This window comes from Triticum urartu, chromosome 6 (assembly GCF_003073215.2).
Source record: "Triticum urartu cultivar G1812 chromosome 6, Tu2.1, whole genome shotgun sequence".
NCBI classification, from domain to species: Eukaryota; Viridiplantae; Streptophyta; class Magnoliopsida; order Poales; family Poaceae; genus Triticum; species Triticum urartu.
This window is the reverse complement of record NC_053027.1, coordinates 93455209-93477844: the sequence shown is the minus strand read 5'-3', so window position 1 is coordinate 93477844 and position 22636 is coordinate 93455209. Positions and strand designations below refer to the sequence as shown.

The 22636-nt window shown below is 47.6% G+C and overlaps 2 protein-coding genes across 3 annotated transcripts; one reads left to right on the top strand and one right to left on the bottom strand.

Moving 5' to 3' along the window:
* The first annotated feature begins 9299 nt into the window (after positions 1–9299).
* On the top strand, positions 9300–11162 carry LOC125513526 (E3 ubiquitin-protein ligase ATL6-like). Its single transcript, XM_048678657.1, has one exon. It carries the CDS (start codon positions 9703–9705, stop codon positions 10921–10923), a length of 1221 nt encoding a protein of 406 aa, XP_048534614.1. The 5' UTR covers positions 9300–9702; the 3' UTR covers positions 10924–11162.
* A 4307-nt stretch (positions 11163–15469) lies between these two features.
* LOC125514686 (U-box domain-containing protein 52-like) lies at positions 15470–22211 on the bottom strand. 2 transcript variants are annotated; one of them, XM_048680029.1, is made up of 10 exons: positions 21780–22211; positions 21548–21669; positions 20943–21064; positions 20639–20823; positions 20409–20451; positions 18510–18870; positions 18332–18400; positions 17698–18249; positions 16549–17286; positions 15470–16345 (listed from the first exon to the last, which is right to left on the bottom strand). In XM_048680029.1, the coding sequence occupies exons 1-10, from the start codon at positions 22048–22050 to the stop codon at positions 16271–16273; spliced, it is 2538 nt and encodes an 845-aa protein (XP_048535986.1). In that variant the 5' UTR covers positions 22051–22211; the 3' UTR covers positions 15470–16270. The 2 variants fall into 2 exon arrangements, with proteins under 2 accessions (XP_048535986.1, XP_048535987.1); XM_048680030.1 differs by having other exon boundaries at positions 15471–16353.
* Between the last annotated feature and the right edge of the window lie 425 nt (positions 22212–22636).

The following is a 22636-nucleotide window of genomic DNA, read 5'->3' as shown; positions in this document are numbered from 1 at the left end:
GTTGTACTTGTAAGTTATTTAGGGCCTGAACCACGCCGCCGAGACCATGACGACCCGACCCCTTCAGCCAAGAGTCCAGGATGAGCAGGTCATAATCCACATGTGTCTGCCACATATCCTCATATCGAAAGGGTTTAGGCCCTCGATGTACACTAGAAGTTAGATTTCCCCTGAGATCTGCAAGGACAAAACAGTGATCTGACTCCGCAGCGACAATGTGCCGAACTTTGACATTTGCAAATAAATCAGTAAGTGATGGGTTGCCAAAGGCTCTGTCCAGTCGGGCTTTAACATTAGCACGACCCGACTGCCTGTTATCCCAAGTATATTCTATTCCTGACCAGCCCAACTCCACCATTGCACATTCCTCCATTACCTCCCGGAACGCTCGCATCTACCACTCAGGTCTTGGTGAGTGAGAGAAATGTTCTGAGCCGAATAACGTTTTGTTAAAATCCCCAATGCACATCCATGCTTCATGCCGGGTAGCAAACAAAGTTCTCATGAATCTCCAACTATGGCATCTATCTTCCACTCATGGAGCTCCATAGGAACCTATGACACGCCAGTTTTTGGACGTATCATTTTTCCTCTGCACCACAACATCTATATGGCCAGAACTATACTTTTTGAGCTCAACATCAAGCTCAGCAGACCAGAACAAACCCAGTCCCCCACTGAGTCCAACGCTGCTCACCGCAAAACATCCAGCAAAACCAAGAGAATTCTGTAGATTATCCACTCACTTGGCTGATATTTAGTCTCCATAAGAAATAGGAGACCGGGCCCTTCCTGTTTCACAATGCTGCGGAGCTCCCGAATTGCCTCGGGGTTCCCAAGCCCCCGGCAGTTCCAGCTGAGACAACTCATCATTCCTGGCGGGGTTGCTCTACAGCCGCCGCCGAACATTCTGAGTTTTGAGAATTAGTAGGAGTTGGTTTCTTCTTTTTCGGATCTGGCTCTCTCCCTGATTCCATCTCTTCGCCATCTGCATGCGTCTCACCAGTTGGTTTCTTCTTTTTCGGATCTGGCTCTCTCCCTGATTCCATCTCTTCGCCATCCGCATGCGTCTCACCATCTTTAAACACCACCATGGCATTTGTGATTTCATTTGTTTGTGATTCCTTTGTTGTTCAGTCAGAGGTAGTGTAATCTGTCTATATACTTGCTTCGGTCCCTGAGGCCTGATACGTCTCCAACGTATCTATAATTTTTGATTGTTCCATGCTATTATATTATCTGTTTTGGATGATAACGGGCTTTATTTTATACTTTTATATTATTTTTGGGACTAACCTATTAACCGGAGGCCCAACCCAAATTGCTATTTTTCCCTATTTGAGTGTTTCGTAGAAAAGGAATATCAAACGGAGTCCAAACAGAATGAAACCTTCAGGAACGTGATTTTTGGAACAAACGTGATCCAGAGGACTTGGAGTGGACGTCAAGCAATCAACGAGGAGGCCACGAGGCAGGGGGCACGTCTACCCCCCTGGGCGCGCCCTCCACCCTCGTGGGCCCCTTGTTGCTCCACCGACCTACTTCTTCCTCCTATATATATCCACGTACCCCGCAAACATCCAGGAGCACCACGAAACCCTATTTCCACCGTCGCAACCTTCTGTACCCAAGAGATCCCATCTTGGGGCCTTTTTCGGAGCTCCGCCGGAGGGGGCATTGATCACGGAGGGCCTCTACATCAACTCCATGGCCCCTCCGATGATGTGTGAGTAGTTTACTTCAGACCTTCGAGACCATAACTAGTAGCTAGATGGCTTCTTCTCTATCTTTGGATCTCAATACAAAGTTCTCCTCGAGTCTCTTAGAGATCTATTCGATGTAACTCTTCTTTTTGCGGTGTGTTTGTCGAGATCCGATGAATTGTGGGTTTATGATCAAGTTTATCTATGAACAATATTTGAATATTCTCTGAATTCTTTTATGTATGATTGGTTTATCTTTGCAAGTCTCTTCGAATTATCAGTTTGGTTTGGCCTACTAGATTGATCTTTCTTGCAATGGGAGAAGTGCTTAGCTTTGGGTTCAATCTTGCGGTGCTCGATCCCAGTGACAGAAAGGGAAACAACATGTATTGTATTGTTGCCATCAAGGATAAAAAGATGGGGTTTACATCATATTACATGAGTTTATCCCTCTACATCATGTCATCTTGCTTAAGACGTTACTCTGTTCTTATGAACTTAATACTCTAGATGCATGCTGGATAGCGGTCGATGTGTGGAGTAATAGTAGTAGATGCTGGCAGGAGTCGGTCTACTTGTCTCGGACGTGATGCCTATATACATGATCATGCCTAGATATTCTCATAATTATTCGCTTTTCTATCAATTGCTCGACAGTAATTTGTTCACCCACCGTAATACTTATAATATCTTGAGAGAAGCCACTAGTGAAACCTATGGCCCCCGGGTCTATTTTCCATCATAAAAGTTTCCAATCTATTTTATTTTGCAATCTTTACTTTCAATCTTTATCATAAAAATACCAAAAATATTTATCTTATTATTATCATCTCTATCACATCTCACTCTTGCAAGTGGTCGTGAAGGGATTGACAACCCCTTTATCGCGTAGGTTGCGAGGTTCTTATTTGTGTGTGTAGGTACGAGGTGACTCGCGCGTGGTCTCCTACTGGATTGATACCTTGGTTCTCAAAAACTGAGGGAAATACTTACGCTGCTTTACTGCACCACCCTTTCCTCTTCAAGGGAAAACCAACACGGTGCTCAAGAGGTAGCAAGGCCCTCCCTTTCTCTTATTGCTCTAATCATTTTTCTTCTTGGGTGAGTTAACCTTTGGACTAGGATCAGTTCTAGCATTCATAGCACGACCATCTTTTGTAATACTGTGGCTAGCTGTTGCTCCTTGGACGAGCTATCATTTGACACCCGTTTCTTCTTCTCCTCTGGCGCTCTTAGATTTGTTTTAAAAGGTAGCTCACCGTTTTCATCATGCGTACCAGGGGTCGGACAATGAAGATCAGAATGTCCCAGTCTCCCACGCGAGAAAGAAGTTTGGTACTTGCTCATATTGAATATCATACCAATCCCTCCCGCCTCTCGTTGCGGAGTCAATTAATGTCCACCTGTACAGGGGCTTTCTTACATCAATGGTAACCCTTGCTCGCATATATCCACCAACAGGATCAAATTGCACACAAGATGTGTTCTTATCAATTTGTTTGGCCACTGCTCTGCCCATCGCATCATTTGCAAATTGAAGGTGAAGGAAATATGCCCTAGAGACAATAATAAAGTTGTTATTTATATTTCCTTATATCATGATAAATGTTTATTATTCATTCTAGAATTGTATTAACCGAAATCTAGTACATGTGTGAATACATAAACAAACAGAGTGTCACTAGTATGCCTCTACTTGACTAGCTCGTTAATCAAAGATGGTTAAGTTTCCTAGCCATGGACAAAGAGTTGTCATTTGATAAGCGGGATCACATCATTAGTGATTGATGTGATTGACTTGACCCATCCATTAGCTTAGCACGATGATCGTTATAGTTTCATTGCTACTGCTTTCTTCATGACTTGTACATGTTCCTCAGACTGAGATTATGCAACTCCCGAATACCGGAGGAACACCTTGTGTGCTATCAAACGTCACAGCATAACTGGGTGAGTATAAAGATGCTCTACAGGTGTCTCCGATGGTGTTTGTTGAGTTGGCATAAATCAAGATTAGGATTTGTCAGTCCGAGTATCAGAGAGGTATCTCTGGGCCCTCTCGGTAATGCACATCACTATAAGCCTTGCAAGCAATGTGACTAATGAGTTAGTTACGGGATGATGCATTACGGAACGAGTAAAGAGACTTGTCGGTAACGAGATTGAACTAGGTATTGAGATACCGACGATCTAATCTCGGGCAAGTAACATACCGATGACAAAGGGAACAACGTATATCGTATGCGGTTTGACCGATAAAGACCTTCGTAGAATATGTAGGAACCAATATGAGCATCCAGGTTCCGCTATTGGTTATTGACTGGAGATGAGTCTCGGTCATGTCTACATAGTTCTTGAACCCGTAGGTTCCGCACGCTTAACGTTCTATGACGATTTGTATTATGAGTTATGTGATTTGATGACCAAAGTTTGTTCGGATTCCCGGATGAGATCGGGGACATGACGAGGAGTCTCGAAATGATTGAGACGTAAATATCGGTATATTGGAAGGCTATATTCGGACATCGGAAAGGTTCCGAGTGATTCGGATATTTTTTGGAGTACCGAAGAGTTATAGGAATTCGTATTAAGCCTTTATGGGCCATACAGGAAAGGAGAGAAAGGCCTCAAGGGTGGCCGCGCCCCTTCCCCATGGACTAGTCCGAATTGGACTAGGGAAAGGGGGCGCCCCCTTCCTTCCTTCTCCTTCTCCCTTCCCTTTTTCCTATTCCATGTGTGGAGTCCTAGTAGGACTCCACACTTTGGGCGCGCCCTATGAGGGCCGGCCTCCTCCTCCCTCCATCCTTTATATACGTGGCCAGGGGGCACCCCCATAGACACACAAGTTGATCATTGATCCCTTAGCTGTGTGCGGTTCCCCCCTCCACCATAATCCACCTCAGTCATATCATCGTAGTGCTTAGGCGAAGCCCTGCGTAGGTAGCTTCATCATCACCGTCATCACGCCGTCGTGCTGACGAAGCTCTCCCTCGACACTCTGCTGGATTAGGAGTTCATGGGACGTCACCGAGCCGAACGTGTGCAGATCACGGAGGTGCCGTACTTTCGGTACTAGGATCGGTCGGATCGTGAAGACGTATGACTACATCAACCGCGTTGTCATAACGCTTCCGCTTACGGTCTACGAGGGTACATGGACAACACTCTTCCTCTCTCGCTGCTATGCATCACCATGATAGATCTTCTGTGTGCGTAGAATTTTTTTGAAATTACTGTGTTCCCCAATAGAAGGGCAGGTTTGGAACCCTAGCCCAGATCTGAAGTTTCTCAAACTGCAGCTCAGACGGCCGCATGCTCTCTTTGAATTCCATGAGAATGACAGCGTGCTTGCTGACATGCCACGACGACCCTTCGCACACGCGATCGTGATCACGTTGGGACTCAAACTCTGCAACAAATATGTTCTCACCCGCCGGGCGGAACACCAATCCTCTAGGGTTACCCCAAGCCGGGCGCAAAGCATTGGCGATCGTCTGAGTGTGAAGTAAATTCCGGTGCAAAACCTTGCCTGCGATCGCCCAAATCTGCCTCGAACTGTTATCATCGTCATCCAGAATCAGTGGTGTTGCTTCCTCTTCGGTGAGATCTAACGTGCCCATGGCTTCCTCCATACACGCCCTTGCTGCTCGGGGCGAGAGAGCACCCTTGTCCCTTGAAGAACTCGACGTCATAGCCATCCGAGCCCGATACAATGCGGCCCACCGAAGCAAACGATCGGCTGCTGCCGTAAGTTCCACGCGAAATCCTAATCGCCTCCTAAGAGAGCTCCTAGTTTTCCGGGAAAAAAAGGAGAATGGACCTTGTTTACGTTTAGGTTATGTAACTCATTACTCGACAACACCTCACCAACCATTTCTTCTGTATCATCTACAGTACATCATCCATGACAGCGATCTTCTTCTCCCTCTCATACGGCGACCGTTTTGCGGTGGATTTAACGACTCTTTGTCGGGCCTTGCGGCTTTTGGATCATCTGCTCAGCTCCTCACTGTATCTTGGCACGTGCGGAGCTTTTATCTTCTTCCCACGGCGCCTCCCACATATGAATACGAACACACTCCGCCTTCTACCATCCCTTGCCGGCCGCCCCCGTTAATACTCCCAGCCCCACACCCAAAACGAGAAGAGAACAAACCCACCACCATCCATGAAAAAACGGCCGCCTCCATTAGCGGACAGTGACTGGTCACCCCTCAAAAAACGCACTTCACGTCCGGATATATCAAATTAGAACCTCAAATCTATATTATTACATGCAACGTGAAACCTAATTTAAGCATAGCTTGTCCGGTTCCGCTCCCCGCTCGCCCGGCTCCGCCTTGGCCATGTCCGATGGCCGGCTGCGCTCCTCCGAGTGTTGTTCCGGTCGCCAGCAAGCTAGGGTAGAGCATGGGACACGAGCTGGCTCATGGGACTCAAGGCCCCGCCGTCTCCCATGCCCTACTCTTCCTCATCGGAGACCGGAATCTGAACGGTGCCGGTAGATGTCAGATCATTGATGGATCCATCCGGGGACGAGCCGCCGATGTCTACCACGATGCGGTTGCGGCGCCCGAACTGATGCGCCATACGGGGCGCCGGAGAATGCGATTCCGCCTCGCCGACATCCTCCGCCGCCTCCCGTGTCCGGTGCCTTGCACAGCGTGCACGCCGTGCCATGGCCTCATGGGACGATGGTGCTTCCCCAATATCAGCGCGTCACCGGAGGGGTTGCGCGTCCGCCAACGTGTTCGGACGCCATACAGACTGCCCGGCCTCTAACGAGGCAGCTACGACCGGCCTAGTACCGGATCCATGCGCCATTTGGGCGGATGCAATGGATTCCTGGCGGATGGAGTCCGAGCGCAGCCGTCCACAGGCCTCCTCCCGGGCACGGTGGAACGCCGCATGGGATGAGCTCGGGGTCGGCGGATCTGGAGGTGAAGGACTTAGATCTGCTGCCCGCCATGCCGGAGACGACCGGAAGGATCCGGAGACGAGCTTGGGTGGCGGAGGGAAGTGGAGTGGCTAGGGTTTGATCCGGTGAGCAGATCGGGAGGATTTTATGTGGGGTCGAGTGGACAAGCGTGGGTCGGGTTCGACGTGGCAGGCGTGCCCGCGCGCCCCCATATCCACCCCATATTTAGGCTGGATATGGGATGTCGGTCAGCCCGAATGTTTGAGGACCGTTTGAGAGGCTCGTCTGGGTCAACAAATCGTGACCGGACGGCCCGCCCGAACGTATGAGGCGGGTTTAAGAGATTTAGTTGTAAATGCTCTAAGGCACCAGATCACGAAGATCATGCACCGACTGAGCACAATTAGGAGATTTGTTTACCTAGCTTGTTACTATTGTAATCTTAGCATATCTCAACCATCTCGGTTGTGCCCCCTCTCTCTATTTAATAGAAATGTAAGAGCGTTTAGATCACTAGAGTAGTGTAAAACTCTACTAATCAATACAATCGTCAAGCCATCCCCTTAAACATCTGCATATTCACATCCCTCTGCTCAATGGCGTCCTCGCCGTCGCGGCTGCAAGGTCCGGCTACAGAAGAGATGGTGGGTGCCCCCCGCCCGGGTCGTTGAGATGGTGGAAGGAGGGGCGCTGCATACTCCCGTCGCGGGGCCATCGGGGGCACCCTGGGGCCATGCGGAGTTTGGTTTAGGTAAGGAGCAGGACAGTGTTGAAGATGATGACTTAGATCGGGAGGAGGATGACGATGACGAAGACCAAATAAGGGTTATGTTTTCTATTCATGTTCTTCCGTAACCGATTCAATTCAACCAAAAATAATTTCTAGGGACCTTGGCATCTTTTATATTAACAAAACATTTGTGATGTTACGGTCAAAAAGTTACAGGTTTACCATTTTATTGTCAACCAAAAGTTAGACCGTACATCGGAAAAAAGGCTTTCGTCCCATTTTATAATAAAGCAAACCGCCACAAGCCACATAAAGTTCATACCGGATACAAACGCACTCACACACATATCGACCACACACAAACACACACAACACATCACAACAAAGGTTCTACTGAGGGCACCAGCTCAACAAGCCCAAAATAAAAATAAAAGGTGATAAGACGACCGGACGGCAACGCCTAGTCCGACTCCAGAGGTGGTGGTGGCAGGGGAAACGACAACTGAAGCGCCAAGGTCCTGAGTCCCGCGGAGATAACATCAATTGCGCCTCAGTCTTGGGGCGGCTAAGAGGCTTCCAAAGTTGCAAGAAACCACAAAGTTTGTAGATCGCGTCAGTAGGTTGCCACAAAGGCGGAGTGTCCAATCGACCAAAGCGTCCACGCAAGAGCCCCAATCCCGAGTCACCTAATGTGGCGGGAACTGAAGGCCAGGGGCGGAGCCAGGATTTAGACTTGAGGGGAGCAAAAAACAATATGATCGCATCAAAAATAGAGCATCAAAATCTTCCCCTTTGTTCTTGTGCCCTAGAAAAATTGGACCAGGCCTAAAACACTACCTAATTCTGAATTATTTACGGCCATTAGTATAATCCCAGTATGAGGTGATGTGATCTGTTGAGGGGGCGAATCATTAGGAGGGGGGAGTCTAGCCCCTGCTCGCCCCTGTCTCCGCCCCTCCTGATGGCCGTGGCATTCAACTCCTAGAAGAGGTCTGGGAAGTTGGAGTGGCACCACCCACCACCCATCACTTCCCGGAAAGCAACTCCAGAGGAATTGTGCCAAGGCACACAAGAAGAATATATGATTAGAGTCTTCTTCTGTGTCGCACAATGGGCAAATACCATCACTAGGGCCGCCGTGTTTTGAGTACCTCCACCCCTGAAGGGACTCGACCGCAAATCCATTGCCAGAGGAAGATGCTAATCTTGAGCGGGATTCTAATCGACCAAATCTGGGAGAGGGGCTTCAGGCCAGGAGAGGGAGCGATGGCATGGTAAAGAGATTCGTGGAAAACCTACCACTACTCTCAAGACGCCATTAGACCACATCTGGCTCTAAGCTTGGGGTGTGCAAAGCCACACACACTCGAGTAGCGCCTCCCACGCCGCAAGTTCTGGGGGGGGGGGGGTCGAAGGTGCGCCGAAAAGCGAGGGTCCCTAAGTCAATAAGGACAAAGATATGGGGAGAGATGCGTACGGAGAAAAGCTCCAGGAAACTGGTTTGCAAAGGGCTGGTGTGAATGGCGCGTGTGAACCGGTGGTATGATGTGTGCTTGGAGAAACTGAGATGGAGGGGCCGAGGGGATCTATGGAGTTGGGCAACCAGTCAACCACTAGCCAGTGGAGCTGGCTGTTGCAGGCGGCAATCTGCGGGAGGTGTAAGCCGAGGAGATGAGACGAGACGGTTTTTAAAGATGAGTCGTTTACCGAGGACATGAGAATGGGAAGGGGCGATGGAGTTACTTGGTGGCGATCGGGGAAGTTCCTTTGTATTTTTATTAGTAGAGATATAGTAGTATTAAAGAAAAATGGACGAGTATATTCACTGGTCGGGTTCACTTATCGAATTATATTCATGTCCTATTCATCATTAGTCCAGTTGGGTTCGGACTCTATTCATAGGTATAAATTTATATTCAAATCATATTCATTCAGGTCGGGTATCTATGAGTAAAACTGTCATCTTTAGAGAGGAGTGTGTGCCTTTCCAAAATAAAGTAAAATAAAATATGGAACTCATTAATCGACAGCAGCACCTCACCAACCATTTCTTCCGTATCATCTGCATCATCCACGACAGCGATCTTCTTCTCCCTCTCGTACGGCGACCGTTTTGCGGTGGATTTAACGACTCTTTGCCGGGCCTTGCGGCTGCTGGATCACCTGCTCATCTCCTCACCGTATCTTGGCACGCGCGGACTTTTTATCTTCTTCCCACGGCCCCGCCCACATATGAATATGAAGTTATGAACACACTCCGCACTCTACCATCCCTCGCCGGCCGCCTCCGTTAATACTCCCAGTCCCAGTCCCGCACCCAAAGAGAGAAGAGAAGAAACCCACCACCATCCATGAACCCGACGCGCGGCCGCCGCAATGGCGGCAGCTCCTTTCTCCTCGTCACCATACTCGTCGCTGCGGCGGCCGATATCGCGGCCGCGCAGCAGAGCGGCAAGGGGCCGAGCTACTTCGACCCGCAGAACTTCAACCCGTCCATGGCGGTCATAATCGTCGTGCTCGTCACCGCCTTCTTCTTCCTCGGGTTCTTCTCCATCTACATCCGGCGATGCGCGGGCGGGCCGCTCGGCGGGCCCGGCGAGGACCTCGGCGCCAGGCCGGGCGTGGGCGGGATCGCGTTCCTCACCTCGGGCGCCGCGCGGTCGAGGAGGATGAGAGGGCTGGACGCCGCCGCGCTCGAGGCGCTCCCCACCATGGCCTACGCCGACGTCAAGGCGCACAAGGTCGGCAAGGGCGAGCTGGAGTGCGCCGTGTGCCTCAGCGAGTTCGACGACGACGACACGCTCCGCCTCCTCCCCAAGTGCTCGCACGCGTTCCACGCCGACTGCATCGACGCCTGGCTCGCGTCGCACGTCACCTGCCCGGTCTGCCGCGCGAATCTCGTCCCCGGCGCCGACGCCCCCGTGGCATCCGGCGCTGCTGCTGCGTCGGCGACGCCGGAGCGGGACGACGTAGCTGCTACGTTGGCGCCGCAGCCGGCGGAGGAAACGCCCACGGCGCCGCCGGAGCAAGTGACGGTGGTGATCACCGATGCTGCCGAGGAGACGGAGGAGGAGAGGGTCAGGAGGGAGGAGGCGGCCGAGCTGGTGCGTATCGGCAGCGTGAAGCGCGCGCTGCGCAGCAAGTCCGGCCGGAGTCCCGCCGCGCAGTTCCCGCGCTCGCACACCACGGGGCACTCGCTCGCGGCAGCGCCGGCCGAGAGCGCGGAGCGGTACACGCTGAGGCTGCCCGAGCACGTCCTCCGAGAGGTCGTCGCGGCGGGCAAGCTGCGGCGCACGAAGAGCCTCCAAGCGTTTCGGGAGGGCCGCGCCGGCGGGAGCACGCGCCGGGGCAGCAGGAGCGTCCGGCTCGGGCAGTCCGGCCGGTGGCCCGCCATCACCATGTCGTCGTTCTTGGGACTCTCGTTCTCGGCGTGGGGGTCGTCGCGGCGTGGCGAAGCCGAGGCCGCCGGCAAGGGCGGCGCGAAGGTCGCCAGCGACGGCACAGCAGCCGCGGAACAGCAGCAGTGCGACAGCGGGGCGTGCCCACTTCCACTCGGCGGCCGCCGTGTTTGAACTTTGACGCGGTGAAAAGCACGGCAAAGTTTAGGAACACGTCTCTGTCGTCGCCGTTAACCCTCTTTTCGGCGGTGAATTTAGGGCGAAACAAAACCTCTTTTCGGCGGTCAATTCAGGGAAAACTTTGTACAGAAACACCTTTTAGTTAGTCGTCGGTTAAACTCCATTCATTAGGTCCTTGTGTAATTCATTCAAGTGTGTATAGTACTACGTACGTACGTACATTTTTCTCTCCTCTTTTTCTTTGGACAAGCTTTATTTGGCAGGTGGCAGCACGTCTACTTACCCTCTTTCATTTTCATCATAGCTCATAAGTAAGAGGAGCCGTGTAAAATGAGCAAGTAAACCGGCGTGCCATGAGCGTTTCCCTAGTGAGCAGGTCAACAAACTTCATGAATGTAAACAAGGACTAATTAATCATCATCGTTTACCACACGGTCGGTCGGGCTCGAATAGTCGAACCTTTCCTTTTCGGTTTCGCCCGTCAAACAAAAATGTGGACTGAAAATGATCGGTGGTTTGGTGAGCGTGACTTTGATACGGAGGAAGAGATGACCGATGACATCGATCTGACACTAGCAGTGCATCTAGAGGTTCTCGCGAGGGGCTGGTGGGAGCTCATGGAACAGTTGCTCTCACCAAACACCGGAGGCGTCCCCCAAAAGGGTAAAAAAAAAAAGGGATCCGGAACATGTTGCACAAAAGGTTTAAGTCAGCTCATCCATTTCGTCCGTTTTGGTTCGTTGAGACAAAAAACCACGGCCCAACGTCGTACGAACGTAAACATAAAATTTGTCTGTCATGAGTTTATTTGGACGCATTTCTACTGTAAATTTGGATTCGATTTACGTTCACACAGACACGAGACGGGCGTGCCGTGCTTCCTCTCGGTGTCTGTCTCCGGCCTGCACATCACCCATTTGCCCGACAACCCAGCTCTAGCCGCCGCCAACATGGGGTTCTTCAGCAAGCACTGCGGCACGCATGACCACGAGGCCGGTTCCTCATAGGGGCGCCGGCCAACTTCACCATGGCGTCGCGGGCGACACACCAGCGCATGTACATCCCCTTCCATCGTTGCCATTATTTTTTGGAGCATCACGTGTAGGTGTCATGGCCGGACGTCAACTTGTTGTATGGCTGGCACCTCAATCCCGACAAGGTTTCGCTTTCGTGGTGCCGCAATTAGACTGCACGCGGACGGCAGAGATCCGCTGCCGCCGTGCTGACCTCCCACCTGAGCTCCGCCGCCACCCAAACTACACAACGGAATCACCGAACTGGGACGCGTGGTTTGCCACCGAGCACGACCTGCGCCACCGATCAAGATTCAAGGGTGCAACCCGTGGTCCACCGTTGCCGGTGGTGGTGAAGGAGGAGGGCAAGGAGGTGCAGCAGCCATTTGGGGAGTCGGAGCGCAAGAAGATGGCTAGGTGGCCTGGCCATGCGCGGGCACTGGCCAAATCTATGGCCGTCATGGAGGCCAACACGCCCCCACCGCCACCGGCACTAGCACCGCCCACGCTGGAGCCTTCGGCGGAGGAGTCCCGCTTCATTTCATCGACGAGCACCGTGCCCATCTACGTGTCGTGCACACACCCGTTTGGCTTGGTGCGACCGAGAAGGAGGAGCGGCAATTTACAAGGCTGAGATGCGCGCGTTGGCGGCCGAGTGCAAGATGGAGGCCGAGCGGCAGGCAGCGTAGCAGCCGGTCTAGCGGTTGGCAGCGTTGACAGCCTTCCAGACGACTTTCTCATGGATGGAGGTGTCGGTGTATGTCAGCCTGACTGAGGAGGAGGAGGACGCCAACACCGATGCCTAGATCCTCACCCTCTGCCGCCTACTTTTTTTAATGTTTCTATTTAACATTTTAAGTTTTAATTAATGTAAACTGGACTTATGTTGGCTATTTTTTTTAAAATATGTATGTCCGCAAAATGTGTCCTTCCGGGTTGGGCTGACCTATGGACCGGCAGGCAAAAACGAACATTTTCTGTGTCCATCTAGCCAATCCAAATATAATTCGCTTCTGTTTGAGTCGTCGTGTTGTCGTGTTGGAATTGGCCTTATCGCCTTGAGGATAGTAGCTAACCCATGTTACCTGATGCCCATGTGTCTACGCCTCAGAAACAGCGAGCAAAGAAGAAGCAAAGGATGGAGTGTGAGGATGTCATCGTTCACGATGAAAATATGATATTGGCGAGCTCTAGAGGAGTGCGGCTGGGATCTACTCTCTCCGTCCGGAAAAAATTTATCTAAAAATGGATGAAAGTGTTAGATACATCTATCTGAGGGACAAACTTGGAACAATGAGGGACAATTTTTTTCTGACTTGAGGAGTATGAAAATATTAGTCTGAGACTCACGTGAACTGTAGGAAGACGATTTGTGGCACGTTGGTGTGGCGGCACCAAGATTTCTGGCCGTTCAAATGCTTAGCAATTCAGAAATTGGTTTGGTCTTTGCATGTGCTTTAGTACCTAATTATCTTATATGGGGTCCATGTGAGCAACTTTTGGCAGCTCCACCCATCTCACATCTCATTATGCTGTTTTTATTTTGACTTTCGAATTTGAATCAATTATATCTTTTGAACCAAACGTCAATGTTATATTTGGTTTTCATATTTGTATTTCTTGAGACGAGGGCTTTTAAATAAGATTCATTTTAAATACGTTTTGACGAGTTTTTAAAATTCTGTTAAGTTTCAAGTGCTAAAACTTGGTGCAAGCGAACGAAAAAAATCGCAAGTTGTAGAAACTAAAATTTAAACTTGATGTGCCATTATGCGGAATCCAAGGACTTTGCGGATTGTGAGGCAAATCGAACAGTCGGGCAAGTTTCAACTACTAAAATTTGATAGGGATGATGATAAATTTAGCAGGTTTCAAAACTAAAACTTAAACCCTAAAATGTAAACCTTAAACCTAAAGCCGTAAGCTCAGAACACTAAAACCCTAAAAACATATGAAACTTGGTAAAACTTGATGAAACTTGGCAAAACTTAATGGTACGACTATCGAGTTTCAATATCTGAAACTTGGATTTTTTTTTAAGAAAAATGGAAAAGTTGTCGAAATGTATTCAAGATTAGTCTTGTTCGAAAGTTCTCGTCGTGAATGGAGATATATGCAAACGAAACATAATTTATGACTTTTGGTTCAAAATACAATAGATTAAAATTAAAAGATGAAATTAAACTAGCATGGGAGGTGGGGTGGATGGTGTATGAAACTCTCGTAAAAGTTTAAAAAGGCATGCATGAATGGACACCGCCCTACAGTACGTAATCAAAGGCCTAAGACTAATCAATTTTACTACTCTTAAAGCAATCGGACGATCGTCCTCATGCAGAGGGCGGGGGTATCCTCTTTGTCGAGAAAAAACATTGACATGGTGGATGGTAGCAGCGAGTCATGGAGATTTACAGGATTGTGTGGGGAGCTGAAATGGGAGGACAGACACTTGAGGTGGGACTCGCTGAGGCTGTTTAATTCTAGGTTGCCGCTTCCTTGTCTGGTAAGGGCGACCATAATGAGATACTCTACACAGATGATAAATAAGTTGGGCGTCCTAGGGATCAAATGGCAATGCAAGCGGCATGGTTTATTTGGTGGGAGCAGCGTCAACTGACACAGGGAGAACATGCTCAAACTGTCCCTAGAGCTGCTATGTCTATTGAAGCGTTAGTGTTGAAGTAAACGATGGGAGGAGCCGAAAGAAATCCCCGGATCGACCTTGTCATCGGCGGATTTGCCTGATCCTCATAGCATCTCCAACAGGTGATGAATAAAATGGTGATGTAAAAACTGATATAGCCATATAGGGTAGGAGATATAAGATTTTACATCACCGCGGTGGTTGTTGCACCAACAGATGATGTAAAGGGTGCCCGAAACGACTTTTTTTCCCATCATGGTTGTGTTTTTACATAGTTTGTTGGAGCAACGTTTTTGGGACAAAGTGGCCTAAACGGCTATCCTGTTGGAGATGCTCTGAAGGAATGCGTATGTTCAATGCTGGTGTTGCTTTCAAACACGGAGACCAAGGAGGGCTCTACCGGCGTGATTATGAGACACCACTGGTAGTTTTGTCCCTGCAAGGAGCTTCAACATTGAAAATGCTCTGGACGTGCTTACAGCTGAAGCGGACAGAGATCCAGTGCCTTGCGCACAGCAAGGCACGGCGTAACTAGCGGCCAGCCAGCCGTTGGATCAGGGAAGGGGGGGGGGGCTCAGATCAAATATTGTAGCGCAGAACACTGTTGACGGGATACTGTAGCGCAGATCACTGTAGGTGGGGGACTGTACATCGAGCACTGTAGAACTGCCACTGTTCATGCAGATCTGGCCGTCGATCCTGGATCGGACGGTGTGGAGAGTGGGGCCAGTCATCATACTGTTCATCGATGCCTTGCTCACATCAAGGCACTGGATCTCATTCTGGCTGAAGCATATGCAGCTGTAAATGAGTTATTCTTGGCTCAAGATATGAGAGCCATAGGATCACACTGCAATCTGATTGCGAGAGTGTTATCCAAACTTTATGTGATGGTGGTGTATCAGCAACAGCAAGCTCTGCTCTGATATTTTTCATGACTGCCATGTACTCCCTCTGTTCCCTTTTATAAGATGTTTTACACATTTCAGACACGCCCATAACAGTTCAAAGCGGACTGGCTAAAATGTCTTATAAAAAAGAACGGGGGGAGTAACAGCTAGTGGATTTGACAAAGCTAGATTTGAACACTGCCCAAGGGAAGCTACTTTGGGGGCACATGAGGTAGCTAGGTCTGTTTCTCTACTTCCTGAAGCTTGTACTTGGGTCGATGAACCCCCTAGTTTCCTCTTTGCCTTTTCTTCTGAACGATGTAACTGTCGTTGTTAATCACTAAAATGGCCGAGTAGCTTTCCGTCAAAAAATTGTGGATAAGAAATGCACAATTTAGGTGTGACCGAGTCTTCCATTATGTAACATTTTCGTTCTTTATGTGATCCCTTGTTGTTTACAGTAATCTTTGTCAGAAATATGTCCTTACAGCAAATCTCTCTCCGAGTCTGTTTACATAATTCCCAGTCCGGATCAAAGTCCTCGGCCCTGGATGACAGGAAAGTAGCATGTGATTGATCCAGGTCATGAAAGTGTGACTTCTTCTGTACTAGCAGATGTGAGCTACAAAATTGTATGTTAAATGTACAGGTTTGTTGATTTAAACATTTCCGGAGAAAGAACTACAACAATCTGAATTTTTTTGCTGGGATAGTGCAGTATCTACATCAAAGTTGGAACAGCTGCCAGGTTCCAGTGCGACAGCTGACACGCCCTACTCCTGGTCCTCATATTGCTATGCTGAAAATGATCCTGCCTTCGCACTCCCTTCGGTAAGAATCTCAGACAAGCCATCAACCAAAATTAAATCCTGCATTCCTAGTAGAAAAAAAGAGAGTTAAAGCCTAGGTGAGACATCGAAAAATTTAACAGATTTCAGCTAATTTCCAGATGTAAGATATCCTAATTCCTTTGTTACAATTTCGGTGTTTCCATCGCCAAATTGAAAAACCGAAACATTGTTCATAAGCCAATGGAGACAACAAAGGGCGACCGACTGGTCAGTTCTTTTACCTTGTCACTGGCTGAACGCTGATGGGATTGGTCCATGGAAGGATGTTCAGATGGCACACTTAGTGCATGCAGACGGACTAGCTCAGGTAGCACAACAGATTCCAGATCGGGGCGGTCTCTATGCCGCAGCTCGCAGCATTTCAGTGCAAGCTCGGCAAACCTCTTCGCCTCCTCCACCGGCCAGCCAGTCACTCTGCTATCCAAGAGATCCTCAAAGGTCCCTTCTTCCAGTGCATCAGATACAGCGTAGGCGAGCCCCATGGCGTCCTTTGCGGTGATCATCTGAAGATAGATAATGCCGAGGGCATACACATCAGATTTTGTGCTGACCAGTCCTGTCTTCTGGTACTCAGGATCAATGTAGCAAAAGGTCCCCGCTGCGTCGGTCATCCGGTACTGCGTCTTTGTGTCATCCATCGATCGGGGGATGATGCGGGCGAGACCAACATCGGCGATCTTGCAGACGAAATCTTCGCCAAGGAGGATGTTCCCAGGCTTGAGGTCTCGGTGAACAAAGGCTTCAGGCTTCATTTTGTGTAGGTAGAGCAGGCCAGTGGCTAACTCCACTGAAATCTTGAAACGGAGCTGCCATGGCAGTGGCGGAGTGTTTGAACGACAATAGAGCCGGTCCTCGAGGCTACCATTCGGCATGTACTCGTATATTAGGCAACCATACTCGGGACAAGCACCCACTAGTTGTACCATGTTGGGATGCCGAAGGTTGTTCAGCAGATCAATCTGATGATAACAAAACTTATCAATTACATTACTGAAAAAGTCAAAATCCTTTCATTTTATAATGTTTTAAAAAAATCACTGCATTATCATACAGCTAAATGCTATCTCCATCCGAATAATGTTGCCTTTGACTTCAGTATCTGGCTATTTGTAGTGAGAAAATTGACTAAGTTGAAGTGCGGGAACTGTGGATGCAACGTTTTTTGTTTTGTTAAACATTGTAAGGGGCTGGTTCGGAAGAATGATATTTCCCGGTAAAATTTTGGTATTGAACTTTGCCAGGAAATACTTCTCTTCCAAACCGGCCCTAATGCCAATACATATCCTGACAACATTTCTCTTTTAGTTTGGAAAAGAGAAATTGTAGTGGCAAAAGGCAGTTTTGTCAAGCAAAATGAGCTATGACCATACCTCCTGTTGAAACTGTTTCAGGCCTTGAGTTACATTGGAGTGAAGAATCTTGACTGCAACAGGGGTATTACTAAGTGTAGCTTTATAGACTGGTCCATAACCTCCTTCCCCAACCTTCAGGTCTTCTGAGAAATTATTGGTCGCCTTCGCGATTTCATTTGGATTATACAATCTGCACTCTAATCTAGTAGGGAGACACTCTAGTATTCTTTTAGTCTCAATTGGCCTTGGCAAGGGTTTGCTGTTCAATTCAAGTTTATGTTTCTCCTCAGGAGTGGATCCATATATATCATTTCGAGGTGAGAAAAATTTTGGAGGCAAGCGTCGCAACATTGGGTTAACTTGTTTCTGGGCACTGTGATCCATAAATTCCTCTGTGATTCTTTCTCTATGCTGAGGGTCGGAAGATAAAGTTTCAAGTGTCAAGAGGTTTTGCTTTGGGCCACGAACCGCTGAATTCGGTTTGGCACCTTGTCTACCAAGTAAAGGACCATCTTTTCGTTCATCAACGGCATGCAAGTTTTCTGTCCCATCTTCGTCCCCAAGAGGTAACTGCGATCCCAAAAGAATGCTTCCTTCAGATCTAGTGCAAGATCAGAACCAAAGACACAAAATGGTAAACAATAACCGGTACCTCTTTGTAGTTCCGAAGCATATTGCCATTCCTTTTCTGAAATTGCCTCAGATCAGCTTTCACATCATCCTACAAATGACATGGTGTTGGTAAGACTTGTATATAACTGATTTTAGCAGTTCCGTATGCCATAAAGAATTAGGATACAAAGCTTCTGGTAGAAATGCTCGAATCATACTGCTTGATAGTTCGAAGCTGATGAAGCACATTCTCCAGTTGGGGTTAAAGAGCCATAGGCATTATATTCAAGACTAAGTGCATTATCATCAATGCCCAAGTATTCTTCATGTGGAGCCTGGAATGGATGCTCATTGTCCTTATTTAGCAAAAACAAGGTTTCTCTACGATTCTCGGGATATTCTGGAGACAAATGATTGCCTTGTTTATTCACAACTCTTATGAATTCACTTGGACATGAAGATGTTTTTGAAAGATGTGAATCAGCACTTCTCTGTTGAACTAGTGCCTTGAGGTTGCCATGTTGTGCTGCTTCATCAAAATTGGTACCGATGTGCGCAGCAGCGTGTGTCGACATCAGCCTGACCCGAGATCAAATAGAATAAGAAATAACTATCCCCCTCAAAAAAAATACAAGCCAAAATAGAAACGGTAATTCACAATTTTCGCAACATCGAAGGGAACATTAAAATTAGAAATAGTTAATTAACCGATATGACATATAAAATAAGATATCTGCTATGAACTTTAGCTGCATAGAAAATAGCTCGACAAATGGTCGTGAATAGTTGGGTTTATTCTACTGGCTATGGTCATATTTTACATTGCTGCATTGTAGGGGGTAAGAGTCAAATTCGACATTCAAAAGGATAAAATTGTCCTTGCACATGATCCATCAACATTATTTGGAAATGATCAAACATAAACACTCCAATATACAAAAGGGAAGAAGCTAATTGGAGCCAATGACATCCTTAAATTATTTGCATTAATACTTGGCAAAGTATGTACAGTTACTTAGATCATGAGGCATGACTAGATTGCCAAAAAAAATATGGGGTTCAAGTTCTATTATATTTGAAATAACATATGTTGCAAATTATACATACCCTGGATTTCTCATAATATTCTATGCTGAAATATTCATCAATGTTTTGAATGTTAAATCCATTGTTCTTGGTTTTTGTTACTGGTACTTCAAATCTCATGATATTCTCAGAGAGGGAAAAGTCTGAGGGGAAATCCCATACTAAGAAGGGAAAGACACCAAAAGGAAATTCCATACTGTATTAAATATTAAATATCAAGTTAGCTTATAATATATTAAATATCAAGTTAGCTTATAATATATAAAACTTAACATTTACTTATTGGCTTGCATACATTCTGTTTTGGAATTATTTCAACCATGCTGTGCAAGAAAGTAAAGTTCACAAGGTTTAGATTTGCTCATGGTTTCTAGTATGGTATGGCCACCTAAAAGGGCTTGGCATATAATGGTATGGTTGTAGGAACGTATTGTGTATTTTATACTTTATGAATGTAATTGGTGTTTCCATATAGTTAGATTTGTTTAAGTATATGGTCCAGCATTCTCCATCGCATGAGCTTTGGGGTGAACTGTCTTATGCATAATTCTACATAGTATGAAACCACACAAGACTTGAGGTCGAGGCCCAGCTAGAGAAAATGAAAATAAATAAATAAATATCGCAGCCTACTTTCAGTCCACATTAGGCCCAAGAGAGCCATAAATGACGGCAGTGTTACATTGTACACCTTTCTCATCAGCTTGAGCTTTTGGGTGAACCGACTAATGCATGTAATTCTACAAGGTTTTCATTAAACTAAAACTAAGCTCAGCCTCGAATCCCTGTACATGTAGTACTTACGCAAGACCCTTCCCTGTATATCCTCAACCGTTGTAACTTTGTGCATATTCTATTACATATTTTTCTACAAAATTTAATGCCATGATCTCCCTACAGTTTCCGGTAAACAAAGCTCAGCCAATCAACAGCTTAGAATGGACCATAATCTTTCTGGTAGGCAGGTAAGTAGAGCATTGTAGAAGACCTATCTATCACCCTATTTGTGATAGTTAGGGATGTAGACTCACCTGTAAGAAGGTTCTTCGCCAGGGAACTTGGGTGTTGGTTCACCTGCAAATTACACGTGTGCTTCATGAGGAAACAAAGAATAACCTATTAGAGATAAATATTGTACTCCCTCCGTCCCGAAATAAGTGTCGCTGGTTTAGTACAAAGTTGTACTAAATCAGCGACACTCATTTTGGGACGGAGGGAGTAGTACATCTATAAGAATAAAAGTGTCAAGTGAAATACAAACTTTGTACAGCTAAAGGCCCATTGCCAGGTGCATCAGATTTCATATCCTCTTTGCTTGTATCATTGTCGATTGCATGAGTGGCTGGCCTAAAAGTAGATAACTTTCCTTTTGCAATCACATACACTGAACAGAAGTTTGGTGCATTTTTTGTAACAGATGTAGCGACATCCATTTTCCAAATTGTTCTGCGATGGTTAAGAAAATTATTGAGCTCATCAAAGTACGGCAAGTTTTGCTCTAAAAAGGAGTACCATCAAATAAGAGATAATGACACAGAGAAGTTGTTGTAATGTATATAAATCACCTTGTAAATGCACTCTTAGATGATGCTCCCAGCACAATCTTGTCAACATTATATTTTACAACAAAGTCCACGATAGCTTTCGACACATCTGTTCCATCAAGAATGACATCCCTGCATTGCAACTGTGGATATTAAAGTAAGTCAGCCAAAAGGGAGTTAGTAACTTATGATGGCACCCAATTACTAGATTTATCTGCACATCAGACAACTGTGGCACTAACTGGGATTCATGAGCAGCCACAAATGCAGAAAGAACATTTACTCGATATTTTGGCACTTGTGGTATCGGTTTTTTTTATATTGACATTTATCTAGTGCTTCTTATATTACTATTAAAGCTTAAAATAAGCTTTCATGCTCGTTCCTAGAGAAATTCCCAAACAAATCTGAAAATAAAGGTAGAATGTACACCGCTTGGTTTGGTGGGTCCAAATGCAAATAAGTTTGATATGGTTACATTTTTGCATGGAAATTGTGCTGTAAATTCAGCTCGTTTGGCAAAACGATAAAAGCATATTGATTTTTTGAAACACAGGGGCACAATAATTTGCTGAAATTTTGAATGTAACCAGACACAAAGTGATGATGAAATAGGAAACGCATACCCCTCTTCTGCTGCAGAAGCATTGGAAAGGCAGCATCAGCTCTTTGGTCTGAAGGTCCAGCTGGGCCAGAAAACAAGCCGCGACATCCTCCTGCACGTGCGACGTGGAGAACTGCTTCCCGCCTGCACACGCGTAGATCGCATATTTGAGAATCTGCTATAATTCCGTACTATCAAAATCGATCCCATCGTTTCCACGGCCGGCCAGATGAAGCCCCAAATGGAGAGCGTACCGGCGGGGTTGAGCGCGGCGTTCTTGCGGCGGACGTGGACCAGGAAGAAGGGCTGGTAGCGGGAGAGGACGTGGTCGGCGGCCCACTTGAGCGCGTGCTGGCTGCTCTTGTCGCCGTCGACGGCGACGGCCGCCTTCCCCTCCGCCTCGCCCCCTCCGCTGCCGCGACCCTTGGGCCCCGAGCGCCTCATCGCGGCCGTGAGGGCGACCGCCTTCTTGCCGGCGGCGTCGTGCCGCTTGGCCTCCGTCAAGATCGGAGTGGTGTGCAACATCGTGTGGCGGAGGCGGGGGAGGGGGAGGCCGGGGGAGGGAACGCATCGGCGGCGGCGAGGACGATGGGATGGAGGATGGCGCGGTGGGGTGGGGTGGTGGTGGGGATCAAAGCGCGGGAATGGAGGAGAGGGGACGCCGCGAGCTTGGCGGGGAACGCCTCCCCTCGTCTCTCGGTCGGGTCGCTCCACGCCACACGGGGTTGGGCCTGGACTCGAGTGTGGCCAGGCATGGCATGTTTTTCTTGAAAAAAGAAAAGGAGGACATGTAACTTTATTCAAACTTCTCAAAACTAAAGGTACAATGATTTGGATCATAAATATAAAATAACTCCTAGAACTAAGAATTATTGTGAAAATTTCAGAATCATCTTCTTTATGGTATCAGTTTTTGCAACACGAAATGTTGTCAAGGCTTTGCGAAAGAGACTATAGTTAGGTTGGAGAAGCGACACCGCCACTCGTGCACCAACACAAATTTGACTGAAACCCTCTTAGGTTGCCTATCCATAAGGATGAAAAGACATGAGCATCAAAGTGCTCGGGTCGGGGTATCACCTGAAAGTAGGAGGCATCAAAGCACAAGAAC